The sequence below is a fragment of the Gymnodraco acuticeps genome, unplaced genomic scaffold (genome assembly GCF_902827175.1).
Source record: "Gymnodraco acuticeps unplaced genomic scaffold, fGymAcu1.1, whole genome shotgun sequence".
In the NCBI taxonomy this organism is placed as follows: Eukaryota; Metazoa; Chordata; class Actinopteri; order Perciformes; family Bathydraconidae; genus Gymnodraco; species Gymnodraco acuticeps.
This window is the reverse complement of record NW_022991584.1, coordinates 1,943,677-1,961,253: the sequence shown is the minus strand read 5'-3', so window position 1 is coordinate 1,961,253 and position 17,577 is coordinate 1,943,677. Positions and strand designations below refer to the sequence as shown.

The 17,577-nt window shown below is 39.5% G+C and overlaps 1 protein-coding gene across 2 annotated transcripts; it reads right to left on the bottom strand.

Annotated features, from left to right (window-relative positions):
* Positions 1 to 158: 158 nt before the first annotated feature.
* si:ch211-142k18.1 lies at positions 159 to 7,986 on the bottom strand. 2 transcript variants are annotated; one of them, XM_034197757.1, is made up of 3 exons: positions 7,861 to 7,986; positions 2,060 to 2,601; positions 159 to 1,284 (listed from the first exon to the last, which is right to left on the bottom strand). In XM_034197757.1, exons 2-3 carry the CDS (start codon positions 2,593 to 2,595, stop codon positions 1,146 to 1,148), a joined length of 675 nt encoding a protein of 224 aa, XP_034053648.1. In that variant the 5' UTR covers positions 2,596 to 2,601; positions 7,861 to 7,986; the 3' UTR covers positions 159 to 1,145. The 2 variants fall into 2 exon arrangements, with proteins under 2 accessions (XP_034053648.1, XP_034053647.1); XM_034197756.1 differs by having other exon boundaries at positions 7,752 to 7,872.
* Positions 7,987 to 17,577: the final 9,591 nt, after the last annotated feature.

Here is a 17,577-nt window from a genome sequence, read left to right as displayed (position 1 = left end):
AGTGACATGTGCAACTGAAACGTCCATGGGATAATTCTGTAGGAGACAGCTAGAGGGCACACTAGGTGAATGAATATGCCTAGTGAAGTCCCCCCTAATTATTAATATGAGTAGAAGAGGTGAACGCATGGCAACAATAAAAAAAAACAAGACTGATACATTGCTTGTTGATCTTTACTGGTATACCTTTGTCATACATTTCACACATTCACATTACACCTTTGTATGATTTAAAACATGATTGAAAGTAGGGTTGAAGACAGTATAGCACAATGAAGCTGGATACACAACAAAAGTGTGTTTCTCACATTGTAACATCTTAATCCAGTTAAGAGACCCACAAATAATGTCCTCCTGATGTAAAATCTCAAAAACACTCCTTTAAACAATGTACAGATTCAGAGGTGCTTTGTTTAAAGAGCTTCATCATGTTTTTGAAGGTGTGTTTCCTGCTTAATTCTTCCTTTTCACAGTAAGGAATTGTCTAATTGTTGATAAAACAGCTCGTCCGTCATCTGCAGATTTGTGCATAGTTTCTCAAGAACCCAAAACAATACTTAATAACGATGCAGTTCTAGTTGCACTTTATCCTTTTTTTTTTTTTTAATTGCAAAACAAAATGTCTATTGGAACACACTAGTCCTCCTAAACGTATCCTGGCCTCCATCCTCGCCCTGGAACCAGATGGCCGACCCATAGTTTGTTTCTGGAAAAGACTAACAGAGCCATTATGTTTGGTCTCCGATGGCCAATCTAATTTGAGCTATAAACACTCAACTTGGCTAAAACCTGCACCGCATACTGTTACTATTATTGACCTCATGAATAAAGCCTGGATGGAAAATAATATTTTATGGGTTACGGGGTTTTAACTCGAGTGAAAGGGAAACTTGTTTTTTTCACCCAACAATCCTTCTCTGCTCTCCTCCACCCTTGAACTTTCCCGTCATCTTTTAACCATGTTGATTCCTACCGTTGAGGCTGATCTTGACGCATTGTTGCATCTCTGTAAAGCACATATATTTTGATTCAATAAAATATAGAAATCTGGAAAGTTATCATTATTTTGGGTCTCACAAAGGATACCAAAACCTCTTCACCATGTTGAAGGATGACATGGGGGCAGAAAGTCTCTTAAAACGTTCTTAGCGACGAATTCTGCCAATGTCTTTCAGCTGCTTGGTGAACGAAGCATGCAGGGCCTGCGATGAGATCTCCAGCCGCTTGGCGATGTCCACTGCAGCGCGGTGCATGTCTTCAAAAGCCGAGGACTCTTTTCTGATTCTGCTCCGGAAAGACAAACAATCCAAGTCACCAGGAGTGAAAGGAAGAGGAAGAAATGGGACAGATGTGGAGAGAAATGGTAAAGAGTGGCTCAGGACATCAAATACACTGTAAGGCCAGTACATTACACTGCATTGCATTTAGCTGCTGCTTTTATCCAAAGCAACCAGGAGCCTATCCAAAGCGACAATATGTAAAGGACAGAGTTGCTATTGAAGCTGTTTGTGTAATGCAAGATTCTTTAGGAGAGGAGATATATTGTATGAAATATAATGCAAAGCACAACAGAGACGACAAGAGGGTTATTTTGCATTTAAAAAGTGTCAATTTAGAGGTGCCCCATACTGTGTCTAATATCTATAGTGACGTGAATACTCTTTAGTATTAAAGTAGTAAACAGAAACCTATAGGCCAATCTAGACTGCAAGCTGAGACCCAACGCAGGAGCCTTGCATCATGATAATAATAATAATACTGCTCATCTCCTGTGATTGACGTGTGCATTATGAAAGACGAGAAGAAACAGCAGTCCTCACCGCAGTCGCCTATTCCCGGATAAAAGACGAAAGATTGCCTCTCTCTGCCATAATTGAATACAGGTCTTTGCTCACACATTTTCCAATTTCTGTTAACAGCATGGGGTTGTTTACCTCTTGAGTAAGCCATAACAACTGGGCTTTTGTAAGGCGCTCTCTTTACATTTAAACCTTGACCTTTTGGGAAGACCAGCACATCAACTTCTTAACTTTTTGAAAAACACATTTATCGCACTCACTTCTGCAGCCCAGCATTCAACACTTCCCCCTCCAGCTGCTTTGCCATATCGTCTTCTGCTTTCTCCACCGCCTCGTGGCAAGTCTTGTGGTCCCCTTGGATGCCGATGACATTTTCCTTAATCACATCTTCATAGCTCTGATCCCCCAGCTCTGCCCCCACAAACTGCACCAGGTTCTCCACCACGGCCTTGTTTCCATGCTGAATGGCCTGCAGGTAGGCCAGCTCCTCCTTCTGGGCCTTCAGCCTCCGAGCCGCAGCGGCGCTAGTGCTGAAGTGGACCGAGCATTTGTCCGGTTGGGGCTCATAATGCATTGTGGGGGAGGGTGGTGGTGGTGGTGAGGAAGTTGCTGATGTGATCCAGTCTTCATTGTTTCTCATCTTCACAGGCTCATCGCCAACTGCCTGAGACGTGTCATTGGTGGCCATTAACGCCGGGAAGATGTCAAAGCCTGAACCCCAATCTCCACTTTGGCAGAGAGTCGGGGTTGGCATGGACACCCAGGCCAAGATGAAGGGCATCCAACAATGCCACATTGTGACCTGCGAAGAGTAGATGAGGTTAGTGACTGTGCATAACTTGATCAACAGGTGAAGAGACAGAAGGTTTTGGAAAATATACTTAATTGACTTCCAGCAATTGCTTCCACTCTGACATCTTAACAGTAAATTATAAACAGCCAGTTAGCTTAGCTTAACATGAAAACTGTAAACAACTGGCATCTGGCTGTAGATTTATGTCTAAAGGGAAATGAGAGTGATGTAAAATGTATATTTAATGGGCCTTGTTCAGCCCAGATAATGTAGAAGTTAGAGTTTTAGTACGATTCCCTTTCACATGCTAGTCTGCAATCTATTCTATACATGTGGTGAATGAGTTCCTTCACTTAATGTCTCAAGATATCAATTTACCAGATAAGACACGATGCTTAGATAAATACATTTAAAATTATGTTTTAAGGCATCTTCCAAAGAATCCATATGTCTGCATACTTTGGCGCACTGACGGAATATTAAGTGTGGACCCTCATTTGGCCACTACAGTTGCAAGAAAAAGCATGTGAACCCTTTGGATTCTCCACACATAGCGTTGTGTATTCCTTCCAAACAACTCAGCTTTGGTTTCATCTGTCCACAGAATATTTTGCCAGTAGTGCTGTGGAACATCCAGGTGCTCTTTTGCAAACTTCAAACGTGCAGCAATGTTTTTTCTGGACAGCAGTGGCTTCCTCCGTGGTGTCCTCCCATGAACTCCATTCTTGTTCAGTGTTTTACGTATCGTAGATTCGTCAACAGAGATGTTAGCATGTGCCAGAGATTTCTTTAAGTCTCTAGCTGACACTCTAGGATTCTTCTTCACCTCATTGAGCATTCTGCGCTGTGCTCTTGCAGTCATCTTTACAGGACGGCCACTCCTAGGGAGAGTAGCAACAGTGCTGAACTTTCTCCATTTATAGACACTTTGTCTTACCGTGGACTGATGAACATCAAGGCTTTTAGAGATACCTTTGTAACCCTTTCCAGCTTTATGCAAGTCAACAATTCTTAATCGTAGGTCTTCTGAGAGCTCTTTTGTGCGAGGCATGGTTCACATCTGGCAATGCTTCTTAAGAATAGAAAATTCAAAACTGGTGTGTATTTTGTATAGGGCAGCTTTAACCAACACCTCCAATCTCGTCTCATTGATTGGACTCCAGGTTGGCTGACTCCTGACTCCAATTAGCTCTTGAAGAAGTCTTTAGCCTAGGGGTTCACATACTTGTTCCACCCTGCACTGTGAATGTTGACATGGTGAAAACATGAAAACATATAATTGTTTGTGTGGTATTAGTTTAAGCAGACTGTGTTTGTCTATTGTTGTGACTTAGATGAAGATCAGAACTCATTTTATGACCAACTTATGCAGAAATCCTGGTAATTCCAAAGGGTTCACACTTCACATACTTTTTCTTGCAACTGTATGTCTGTTTTGAATCCAAACCTCTTCCCTCTGCTCAGTAATCAAAGATCAACATTTAATTTGACACAATTGAGCTGTGAATGCAAAGAACCACAGGCTGATTATTATGGACATTAGCACATCTTTAAAGTGTAATCTGCTTGTCTATTTAACATTCTGCATCTTCATGTTGAAAAACGCTTTCATTAAATCACGCAAATATTATGGATATTTAATAAAATGCACTTTCGGCTTTAAAGGCAAATGCGTAATGGGACTTAACTCTGACCTTTAATAACTTCCTTTATTGTTTGCTTTCTCAGCCGTCACTGCACCTTACAGTAATATAGAAATAGCTTCTAATTCATCTTTAATATTGTAGTGACTACAAAAATGTGACACTCTGAATGTCACACTGCATATTATAGTGTTGATAATTTTATACTAATGTATAGTTTATGAGCTTACATTTCCTTTTTCTTGATTTTTAAATAATATATCACTGACACTTTATATAAAGTTGTCTGAATGCCATATATATTTAGTCAATAAAACAGCTTTAATGATTTAGTCATATTGAAAAATGGATATAAGAAGGACTTGGCAGTGGTATTGAAATGTCAACATTTACATCTTCTGTAATGTTTAATATTCAGTTTATAGGGTTTTAATTATGATATCAATGACTTACTTGGCTAGAAATCAACATGACATCTCTAATGGTGCTTTTAAGGAGAAAATACACGTTTTTCCTGGAACAATTTCTTGCCTTTTTCATATTTTTCCAACACCAGTGCTGTAAAGATGTTGTGAGCTGCCTGTTATGTTTCCATTAGACATGGTCTCATACTCTGTGGTTGGGCCCTGGCTTAGCTATAGCGTGCGTTGTGTTAAGCTAGTCCTGTAAAAGCTGAAATAGCCCCTTTGCAGGAGTGTTGTTTTTGGAAACTAGTGGCTGTCTGGGGTTCTTTCATAACATCTTTTCACCTTGTAAATCTTTAAGAGTACACTGAGGACGCTGCTTTTGCACAATTTCTCACATCATATGTGACTTAGTCATGAATGGGGTTTGTTTTTCTCACAGTTTGTGCCCCTGCTCTCTGCATGGGTTACAGTCACACAGCAACAGTGTCACGTTATCATTTTGCAGACTGCCATTCATTTTTCTCTCCTGGGCATCTGGAAATACATTTAAAAACATGAGCCAGGACTGTGAGATGAAGGTCTTGCAGAACTCTTTCTGCTGCCAGAGCACCTTTTGGTTTGAGCTGCTGCTATTACAGCAGCTATTTCAACCTCTCATCACTGGAGTACAAATGTGAGCTGGTTGGCTTTCACCCTTTGCTATGTTTGTGGAGTTACGCTGAATTAAAGCCCAGTCATGCTTGGTAAAACGGACACAGTAAAATCTTCTATTTATTTTAAGATGAGTTGTGGTGTGGCCCAAACCCATAACTTGTTAGACGCTTTTATCCAAAGCGACTTACCTACTCAATACTGTGGACAATCCCCACAGGAGCACTTTGGGGTGAAGTGTCTTGCCCAAGGACACAACGACATGCTGACTGCAGTGGGGTTTGAACCTGATCCGAACACCAATGCACAACCCACTACACCACACGCCTCCATAAAACAACCAACTGTTGGCTGCTCTCCTCCCCTCCCTTCCCTCTGTTTCTGATCACTTTAAATGGGGACCTCCCATTTGTTACAGCAGCTGTACTAAGAGTAAAACGGAAACCTTCATAGTATCCGGACTGCAAGAAGAGACACAGTCCAGGAGCTGTGCCTCAATTGTCAATCATTACTTTTAAAATATAATTGATGTCACTAACTACATTTCCAGAGTCATGATGAATGAATGAGCTTTGTTATTGGGACAGTTAAAAGAAATGTCCGACCCACTACTGTACAGTTTGTGAATGTTATGCAACCTTTAAAAAATACATTTTATGTTAAACCAACTTTGAAATTAATTATCAAGATTCACAGTTATATGTGATTTTTATTATGAAGCTTTCCATAAGGTGAGTGCATAAACCACTCGAATGCTGAATGGCGTCTCAGTCTTCTCATTAGATGTCCAAAGCTTTTATTACTCCCAAGTTTTACTGCACTTGTTTGGGTGTGTGTAAATCAAAACCTCATGGCAGAGAGTGACAACACTCTCAGCCCAATGACAGCCAAATATAATTCATCCTAAAATACAAGTTTTATTCTCTCTGTGGTGCTTTCCTATCCCAGCAGTAAAAGGCACCAGTCAAAGGACATTTAGTGACATTAACTCAGTCTCTGATAACTAGAAACACACATGCTCCTCTCTGTGTCACACGTTGGCAGCAGCAGTGGCCTTTGTCTTTAGAAAGTGACAGCACAGTTTCCACGCTGGCGTCTTCTGGTTCAGTTGAAGCAGTGTTTGTGTTAGACTCTCCGAGGCCCCTAATGACCTTCTTTGGCTTTGCTGAGAAGGATCTGTCATTGTGAAGTGGCTTTTTTATAGGCTGACTTTTCTTTTGGCTTAAAATAGCAGGAGTTCGCCTGCAGAGTGGAAGAAGTTCACCGCCAACAGCTCAAACACCAAAGAGACATTTCAGCTCTTGTTTGTAATCTTTAGAGCACTTTTATTTAATGGTTCTTGAGAGAACAGCAGTCCAGTGATTATTGACTGATTGCTATACAACTAGGTTTAATTCATATTCATTCTTCCAATCTTGCTGTCAAGTGGACCTCAACTTTTTCATATGACTTTGACTGTGGCTGCACATTGACAATAAAATAAGAAAAATAATCATGATTATTATCCCACTTTGACAGAATGAATTAATCTGGACTAAAACTAACAATTACTTTCTTCATTAATCGATTTATTGTTTAATCCAGGGCTTCTCACCCTAAATTAACCACTATACCCTAAAGCTCAAGCTGACGTCTTGAAAAACGTTTTTTTGTATGATCAACTATCCAAAACTAAACGCTATTCAATGTATCTAAAATATATCGAAGCACATTTAGGAATTTGTCCCAAAAATGTGTAAAGTAATTTGATTATCATAAAAGTTACCATATTCTTTTTATTCCGCTCAAATAATGTACTAAATAGTGCAGCTTTAAAATGAAAAGGATGAAATGATGAATCAAGTCTTTTGCAGAGTTGCGTGGTTGTGATATATTTACAGAGGAAAGCTCTTGGTGCTCCTTGAATCTGAGACTCCTCCCTGGCAGCTACCTGACTGGAGCAGAGCTAATCTGAGTGTTTTGTGATGTCGCTGCGGCTCAACCCTGTGGCCCCTCTTGTCGAGTCTGAACAGGTGTGTCTCACAGGTGTCACAACACTCAACCACCTCACTGTTGTTATGAAAACATGCTCTTTGGCAACATGCCAGTACAACATACAGAGGCCACACAGGTTCAGTGATGACACACAGCTCAATAATAAGTTATTGTGTGAATTGGAAATACTTGGCAGCATAATAATGTGAGAGATACTGTACACACCATACACACCATATAAACACAAATATATATATAGATATTAACATGTACTGTTCATTAGTACCGTACAGAAAAAGGTAATTTGCCTTATTTTCTATTTAACTCTAAAGCAACTATCCACATCAATTACAGTATTCTATAACCAAACAACCATTTCAAGGGATGTTTCTCTTCTTTTACCATCAGAATGTCAGGTAAGAAATCCCCAGCTTCCCGTTACACTCTCAAACTAAGTTTATATAAATCCATAAAACAAACTTACCAAACTCCAGTACATTTCTCACAGCTAAATTCTCCACTTTCTCATTAAAGTGAAACGATTGAAACGGCTCAGGACTACCATTCACAGGCACAGAGCACAAAATACTCACTTGGTTTCCTTCTTCATGTCAGGGAAAAAAATGCAGACACACGCACACACAATTAGGGTTTGGCTGTGGAGTGTGGCTGCTCTGTGCCCCTCTCTGCTGCTGGGAGGGGGAGCTAGGGGAGGGGGATGCTGGTAGAAAAGGCTGAAAGTGAATGATTTCTTTCTTTCTTTGCAGTGGAAAGAGGGGCTGTTGAAGGGAGGGAGAAAAAGGGGGAGTAATGTACTTCACATCTGTGGGTTCTGGTGGGGGACAGAGGAAGCATGAGGGTTCCTTAGTATGGGGGGGAAATGTCTTTTTATGGCCATGCCGTATATACATCTCCTATTGATTTTAGGACTGGCCACATTCAAATATGTCTCAAGTATGTACTTTAATTTAAAACGTAAAAGTGCAACACCATCTATGTTCCCAGCTGATCTCATGAAAGAGTACAGTAGTGACGGGTTAACAATGCACTGTAAAGTCAAGTTGGCAGGGTTGCTTAATCTCCGATATTATGGCTTGATTGTATTTGCTCTTATAAAATGAATTCTTAAAGACACAGAGCATTTAAATAGGGGGATGAAGTTATCAACTGATATCTAATTTTGACTTAATTTAGAACGTTTGTATTTTATGACACGACAATCGGATTCTTTAAACTTCTTAGTTTTGCATTTGATTTGAAAACCACTCTTTCCATTGTAATGTTAAGATAACCGTGATCTATCCCTGTCTGTAGCCAAATGCCCCTGGTTTCAGAAAAGCCACAAAAGACAATGCTTACAATTCAGAATACAATATGGTTGGAGAAGCTTCTCATCTGTTGGAACAGCATCTCATCTAACGACCAATCTGTTTATTTTGTCCGCAACGCTACATCCACCAAATGCTTTTTAACGCCAGGTATAAATGGGATCACTTTAATTTCCTCTCCCGCCTACTTACACAGATGTTTTTGTCTCTTCAATGCAGAGTAATAGAGAGCAGAAACGGCAAGAAACGCTAATGCACATGTTTCTGGAATAATGCCAGAGGCAGGTGGGTTCACTGACAAGGAACAAATAAATAAATTCAATTCTTAATCTTGGAGGTACAAATCCATGACAGCTGCTGATGGCTACCAGTAATCCCGATCAGAAACGATTGAAATGATTCATGAAACCTACTGCAGAACAATGTTTCCCCAGAGGCTGAATTTCAAAAGGGCGTGAGAGAGATCCATGATTTATATCAAACTCTTATCGACAACTGAGGCATATCAACATAGACAGTTGTCAGGCGCATTTGATTTATCTGAGAAGCGGATTAAACATTTCAAGTCATGGATAATCTGATATAGACATGATTATATGTTTTCTGGGTTGCTTATTTAGGATGATTTTATAATCATCACTGATTATACCCACGTGGAGCAAACTCACATGACCATCAGCAACTCACTCAGCACTTAACTGTTATCTGTATTAACAGTCATCAGTCTATCGCTCAATCTTGACGTCTGTGTATTTAGAGATCTAATGATATAAGCCTGGTTTCCATTCACATAATAAAGTCTTCAGGCTATCTTAAGCTGTTTTTCGCCTTTCTGAGAGTTTTCACCATATTCTTTTTATTTGTTCTCGTAGATTGGTTGGATGAGCAAGCCGTTGTGCATCTTCTACATATTCTACTCTGTTTATTGGCTATTTCAGCCTCACATAGCTAATAATTGTGACAAAACTACTTCCCTAGTTCACCTAAAATGTGTTTGCCACTTGAATAGAAAAACCTCTAATGCGATACTGCATTGATGTAAAGAAATGGGTAAAAATGTGATTCATTTGGGAAACTGACTGCTTTTATAGCTGACACGCCTGTTACCATGGTGGTCAAATCCTTTGCATACAAGTATAGCCTCTTGTAAGGTTAGATTGTTTCCTTAAGAGTTCACGGTATTTTCATGCTCAAATCGCGTATCCTTTCACATCATAAACTGTCCAACTGGAAGCAGACCCGTTCTTCCAGGTGGTCTCAATCTGAATTCCTTCTTGGTCTGCTCCAGAGCTTTTACACCAGACAAAATGAAACATACAAATTAGGCACAGAATTAGTTTTAAACTAAACATTGGGTGTAAAATCCTTAGTCATCTAAATCAACTTAATGATCTACATACTATTGCAATGGTTGAAGTTTTTTTTACATTTGATTTTATAAGCCCTCTCATTACGCAAAAGCAGAATAACCCATTTCCTTTCAAATAAGTCATCTTTTACAGCATCCAAATCTTCCTGCATCATTTCCTATTTATCTTGTATTTCTTCATTATTTCTAAGTATTGTTATTAGTATTTTAATTTCTAAGTGTGTCAGAGAATCTTGAAAAAGACATGACAACATATTTGAGTCACACATGTTACCCTCGTGTTGCAGCAGACCAGATGGTGCTGTCAAACATCACGGTGTTAAAAGCGCTCGGCCATATTTAGACAAGCATGCAGCATGTCCAAGATGCTCCGTTTTACCCGGGATCCGGCTCCATATGGGAGCTGTTTTTCATTCTCAATGTAAACCATGTCACACAACTGATTGCAAAATCCTTGACATCTGCACTGAATGTCACATGAAATGTAGCAGCTTCCATTACGTGGGTTGAACAAAAATGTTTAAGAGATAGCTCTTTGAAATGTCCAATAGGTAGAACATCCAGATATCCACAACTGCGCAAGGGAAATGGATTATTCAACCAAAAAAGTTTGATTTGCTTTTAGGAGACGTGGATGAATTCTCTAATGGGACATGTTCTGACGGTTGAAGCTTGATAATCATATCTTTTGAAGAAGAAATGAGAATGCGAGCCATAGTTAATGATTATTAAATGATGCAGTTTTATTGTATTTTGGTCCAATTTGGCCTTGAAAGCAACATGTTCTACTATACGTTCTTTGATGTCTAATGAAAGCAGAATGTGAATTCACACAACGTTCCACTGGAGTGTTTACACAATTCATAGTACATTAGACTGTGACCGTGAATATATTGACCAAGAAACTGTTTCAACGTTTTCTAATTGCCCGGCACCTTGTGTACCCCGAGGGCTGTTATTGACCAAGGCCAAGGACTCAGAGCTCTGTGCAGCCTCTTATTCTCAGCAGTGTGCGAGCAATGAGTGTGCAGCTGCTGATAAACTCTGCTAATCCACTCTGGGAGCCTAACACAGTCCAGGCTTCTCTTACTGCTCACAACCAGTGTGCTCTGCCGCTTTATCCATGTTCCCCTTCTACAGATTGGGAAGCTTTGCAAGTAACATGCAGGAATTTGTGCCAACGTTCACTTTTTAAATCTGTCAAATTTGGTGAAATAATTAACAAATCTGTCACTGTAGATGTTCTTTGATATTTGGGCTGTTGCCATTGGATATTGTGTTACAGTGACATTGTTTTTCGGAGGACCCTGACAAGCACAGACAAGGCACACTTATAAAGTTACACTTGAACGCACCACGAATCTGACATACATTCTGATATGCCATGCACACTGAGAGGAAATACAGTATGCGACAAAGCAAAAGTTGAATCCAAAAAATCAAAAGGAAACAAAGAAAAATAGTGACAACTTGGTAGCTGGTACAGTCATCTAAAAGGCTGCTTATTTTGGGTTGAAAACAAGTGGTTTCAACACGTGCTCATTGTGGCCAAAAAAAGGAATATAAATTATATTCAACTACTCATTTAATTTCTTTAAATCACTTGCACATCTTATGCCTGTTTCATTCTGATTTTACTTTATGCAACCAGTGGGCATATCTAGACGGAGACCCTGCAAAATGCAATTTACCCCAACAATGTTATTTTTGCCAGTAAATCACACTGTCGATTGTTTTGTAATTCTTAGCGACATATTGCTACAGCAGCTTGTTGGCTTATAAAGACTTCAGTGGATTGACTCTTGAAAGCCAGTTCCAATGCCTTGCCTTGATTAAATCTAGTGCAGCCGGCGTCAGCATGTTGTACAACTCCCAAACTAACTTTTGGACTTCTGTGTTTCACACAGATTCTCAGTTTTTGCAATTTCCTGTCTGAGATGGTGATGTTGTTGAGATGCCCCAGTGTTGACTATAATGAGGATTGTTGTGATCTTAAATGAAATGGCCTATAATTTTGCTTAGTATGCACATTTGTGCCTGTCCTTAGAAAAAGTTAATTAGACAAGTGAATTACATATATGGACTTTTGAGCTGCCGTACGATAACATTGCACATTTTGACTCTTTAGAAAATGTTGGCTAGGACTCTGCTGATGCTGCATTACCAAAATGTTGGTGTGCTATGGTAGCAGGATGAGCTGTGATTGGCTATGATTGATGTAAGCTCCAACTCACCCACTGCTACCGTGTGATATCTCTTCAAATCCCTCACCATAACCAAGAGTGCCACAGGTCACAATAGACACCAAAAGGGCCATCACGCCCTCTGCAAACGGGGCACTTGACTGCACTTAATGCTGCACATCTTGTTCCTCAAAAACAGGACCTTGAACCCTCAATGGCGATTAAGGGGAAACAGAAAGAATATAAGTCTCATCCGGGTGCAGCCAAAGGGCACGTGGTTCAGCACAAGCTGTCTGGGCTCTGTTAAGTGTTTCCCAACAGATGTCAACCGCGAAAAAAAGAAAAGGCAGACCTCCCTCCAGACCTCGTTATATAAGTCAAGCAGCAGGAAATGAGACGGCCTGAAGATATTGTGAACACTGATCAATCAGACTGGCACTGATATGGACCAATGGAAACGCAAGTATCTGCACATATTAAAGGCAGTATTCTTTTACATCCCAGCTTAGGTGTAATGTGATTAAACATCCCTGGATAAATATAAGATAAATGGTTTGAAGGCAAGTCAAAATGTAATCAGGCAAACATAATTACCCGGTTTGCATGCTTCCTGGAGACCATGAGGACAGAATAGACGTCTGCATAATGGAAGTCAGTGCAGGACTCTTACAGTTATTTCACCACTTACCCGAAAGGCAACCAAACAATATTCAATGTAAATTCAATGATGGATACAAATATTATATTATGGGGAAACAAAGCACAGTGCTACAAAAAATAAAATATATTAAGCTTAAATATTGACTTCCTGTCTGATGTTTGTTTCCTATTATGCAACCTATACACATATTTGGAACAAATTCAACACTGAAATTGTGCCCTTAATCAAGACAACTCTGCACATGTGGAAAGTGCTGTTGACCATTAAACTGCAATATCATTAAAAACTTGGACGTCTTCCACAGTGTTGCTCGCTGGTCATTAAACTCAAGAGAAATAACGCACTGTTGAATCCTTGCTCACCGTTTTCCTGTGGTTATTTTATTGATTGATGTGGCTTAGGACAGTTGTGTTGTTCCAGCAGGAGGGGAATACACTCCTGAAGAAGCCATAATCACGTCCTCCACACAGAGGTGTAAAGTAAATGGACTGTCAGATGTTACAGATAAAACATTTCACAAGAACTTGTTTTCCATGTTGGTAAATGTTAGTGGGTATTTAACTGACAATATATTGTCTAGTCCACATTAATGTTATCTAGGTATTGTCTGCAGTTTCACTGACCTTTTTCCAGACTATGACGGCACAGTGTTGGACGAGAATGAAGCAGGGAAATAGACATGACCCCTATTTAAAGAATGACCATGAATGAGAGAATGGTACATCAGATTTCAGCCTTTAAAAAGTATACACATTTTAAACGATCTGCAATGAAGTATATATCATTTTAATCTTTAATATTTAAAGACATTACTTTCGATAAACTGGGATGCACAGTAATTGTATTTCTTCACCAAACATTCATTGAGAAAATAGTGGGTCGTTGCAGCCTTACACAGAAACATTGTATTTTTATAACGAACAAATGTATTTCCACCAAGTAACACAAGCATGTATAGCCGTGATGTTTTGTTTTCTTCAAGATTTAAAAAATACAACCTAAGAGAAAGTGGAGGAAGCTCTTTTTTGTAATGCTTGAATTTGTATTATATGCACCATCATACTGTACTGCTGGGCTGCAATGCAGGCAAGGAGGTTCCAGTTAGCGAATATGAATGGTTTGATGTTCAGTCACAGAATCACCACCGCTGGTGCCTGAGGCAATATGTATAAAGCAAGGACATTTGCAAATGTTATCACTGGAGTTGGACAACATTGAAATAAATGTAATGCAGCGTGGAAATATGTTCTGAGAGATTACCATAGATGTCTAAACGGCACTCTGACAGACAAAAAAAACATCACAAAGACAGCGTTGTGTTGGATTGCTCTCTGACTATAGAGATGTTCACTCTACATCTGCCTTGTGCACAGTATGTGATCACTTTACGGGCCCATTGCTGGTGGTTTTAGTAGGACTTCCTGTCATGGAATTAGCCTCGAGCTGTGCATCTAAATGCATATCTTGCATGTTTTGCCAATTTGAATTAGCTGTGACATCAATGATTAAAGGCCTGGTGATTAAAGGGATTTCTCTGATGAATATTTATTTTTCTGGAAATGAAAACAATGAAAGCCTGCACCTGATCATATAGGTTGTAGGTTGTATCATTAATTCATATAACGTATTTTGTAGTGCAAAGTCATCCATAATATCTTAACAAAGCACTTGTGACCCAGTCCTCTGGCTGAGATATTGAAAAATAAATTAAAGTAATATAAGACAATTACAGTAATTTAACATAATTAGCTGTCAAAAAATACAGTGAGATCCACTCTTCAGTACATGTTGCCATGCGAAGCAGTTTTAAGCAACAGAACACAGCAATACTGGAAAAGAAAGATGAGTTGTGCTAGGCCACGGTAAGAAGTTGTGTCCTAGTTGGACCAGCTTCCCCCAGTTCAACAGTGAAAGAGAAGCTATTACTGAAGTCCTTGTTTGTCTCCATGCCCCCCCCCCTCTCCCACCCACTGGCAGATGTTAAGTGTACTGTCTGACCTTTTTGCCGTTGGTTGTTTGATGTGATAGTGTCAGTAAAGCGGCCTCTGGCCACTTACTGTAGCCTGCTGTAGCCCTTGAAGTAAATAGGAGAAATTACAGCAGGACAGGAAAAACTTTAGGAAAACAACATTTAAGAACTCTTGGAGATCATTGTCAAGCTAAGATCTCGAGTTTAAAGAAAGTATTTCTTTACGCTTTGCCAATGTTTTTTCTTCTTTCTTTCTTTCTTTTTTAGGTTTCCTGCAGTCTCCTACACGCTTATCCCTATTTGTTATCATCCTTTTTTCTCCCAGCTCTCCCTTTTCTTGCAAATATCCATGAAGTTAAGAATATTGTTAGAAAAGCGATAAGGGACCTTTAGGCAGCAATTTACTCAATATAGCAAGTAAAGAACTAAGTCTGTTATACCATGTAAGTCACAGTTGGAGATTCACTTGCTGAGGATGTTTGATTAGGTTGGACACATGTATCTTTTGTACCATTATGATACTTTAATCTTTTCCATACATGTACTGTACATGAATTGAATTTGAGGAGCCGTACTGTATCAGAGAGAAGAGTATGATTCCAAGAAAAAAGTAAACTCAACTTTTTTATTAAACGTGTGCATCATGAAATGTATTAGATTGTTTTATTTTAATATTGTAGTTGCCTGTAGAGGTGAGATATCTACTATTTTACAAGAAAAGATAGTATTTTCCTATACACTTTTTATAATGATTGATACAAATCTATATCTCATCAAGTATTTTCTGTCTATTTACATTTCAAAGCCTAATTTCTTTAAAGTGGTGAAAATATATCTACAGTAGTTACACATTTAAAATATAGATTCAAAGGGTTCCCAGCAGACTGAAACTGAGTTACAGAGTTTTTTATAAATGAGTGTTTGCTGCTGTATAAAAGAAGTATAGATTTCCTTTGGAAGTAGAAGTATGTAATCCCCAAAAGGCAGACATTTCTAAACCCACAGCAAGAAGGAGAAATAGGAAATGAAGTTAGCGAGTCAGCTGAGGTGATTCCCTCTTGTATCCTCTGCATGCTCTCTCGCTCTGAGCCTCTGTGGTTGGTAATGGAGGGAGGTCAGCAGGAGAAAAGTGAGAATCGAGACCCCAGCTGTGTCCTCATCCAAGCAGGAACTCTTAATCAATACCAGGTAGCCAAAAGAGGCACGTGGAGAAAAAGTGCGGGTCAGGGTCACAAATATCAATCCAGTCTTCTGGGCCAAATTGAATACTGGGGATTCTGGGGGTGCCGAGGGTCTTTGGGTGCAAATCCACCGGAATGAAGACAACGAATAGAAGTAATCTATTTATTTCTCCCCTACAGCTCAACAAGATTAGGGTTCAAGTTTCAGCAGAAAGAAGTTATCAAAGAAGTTTTGGGGATTTTACTTTTTTATTCTCTACCAAGTTTTTCTTCAAACGTGAAACTTGATTGAAGAGACACGTAATAAAAAAACACTTAATAAAGTTATCTTTGACTTATTTGTTGGCCGAGCCAGGAATTAGCATCGCAAGGGCTCCTCCCACAAAAAGACAATTGGAATTTTCCATTGGCTTTTGGGGTATTGCAGAATATTTGAACTGTGCCAGCACACATTTATGATACTTTCAGTTTTTGTTCAGCAGGATTATATCCACATATTAACACCAGTTGGCGCTATGCTGTAAACAAACTTTTCCAATGACATGACTTCACGTCGCCGCCGCTGAGCTATAGGCGGACCCGTGTTCGATATGATCAAATGTATTTGTCTTATTTAGCCACTTTTTAGCAACCACATTTTGTCAGATATCAAATCTTCAGACAGTCACAAGCTGGGTATTTACTGAAATATTTTGAAGATAGCAGAAAAACGTAACCTTATTTCAGGCACCTCACCAAAAACTAGTTAAAAAAAACATTGACTTTGAGTTTTCAATTCCGCATTAAGGACTCATTCCTGCACCTCTCGATTCAACCCTTCATAGATTTTTGTTCTTGGTGTAGCTTTCCAAACGGGCGCTCTGCTCTGCTTCCTGCCATTGGCATTCAGATCACACCGGGGCTGAATGCACTCAAGATAGCTCAGAGGGAATCAGGCCGTCCTTCAGGCTCTCGCCAGTCTGCCTTTAATAATGGGATTTCCACACATTACATACAAACTCACTGGGCGCTAATGTGGGGGAATAATATTTCCAGGAGAAAAGTGCACTCGAATCCCAAATTGAATTTACAACGTTACATTGAGTTTAAAAAGGGGCTGTGGCACGTGTAATGCCCAGGAAATAATAGTCTGCTCCACTGAGCAGCAAAGTACCGAGCGGAGGATTAAACGCTGGTGCTGCTCTGGTTTTGTCACACACTAATGAACTCTTAGTCCTTCAAACATTAAAACTGACTTTAACAGATATGCTTACTGTAAATACGTTGTAGTTGAACCCTTTAAGCTGTTATCTACAAGCACCTTGGGTCTGAATTTTCTTATGTTTTGTCTTCTCGCTCATCATTTCCTTTGTGTTTCCTGTTCTTTCGCCTTTGCACTAAAACACACACACATAATTACACTCGCACGATCATTAGTGACAACATATTTCATGAGATTCGACAGCAGCTGAATTTGCTCAGTGATCGCATTAGCACATGGACATTACCTGTCCACAAAGCTCTGTCTACTCTAAAGCATGGCTGAAATGTATTTGCATAAAAGATATCTGTTGCATTTTGATGATATACTTGATCTCTCAAGGGGGAAAGTGACTTTCCAAAGAATTGTTGAGTGTGGA

Excerpts from the sequence above, each read along its gene's own strand:
- si:ch211-142k18.1 (XM_034197756.1), bottom strand. Across the intron at positions 1,285-2,059 it reads TTGAATGCTGGGCTGCAGAA|AATCAGAAAAGAGTCCTCGG; the intron begins GTGAGTGCGATA and ends TTTCCGGAGCAG.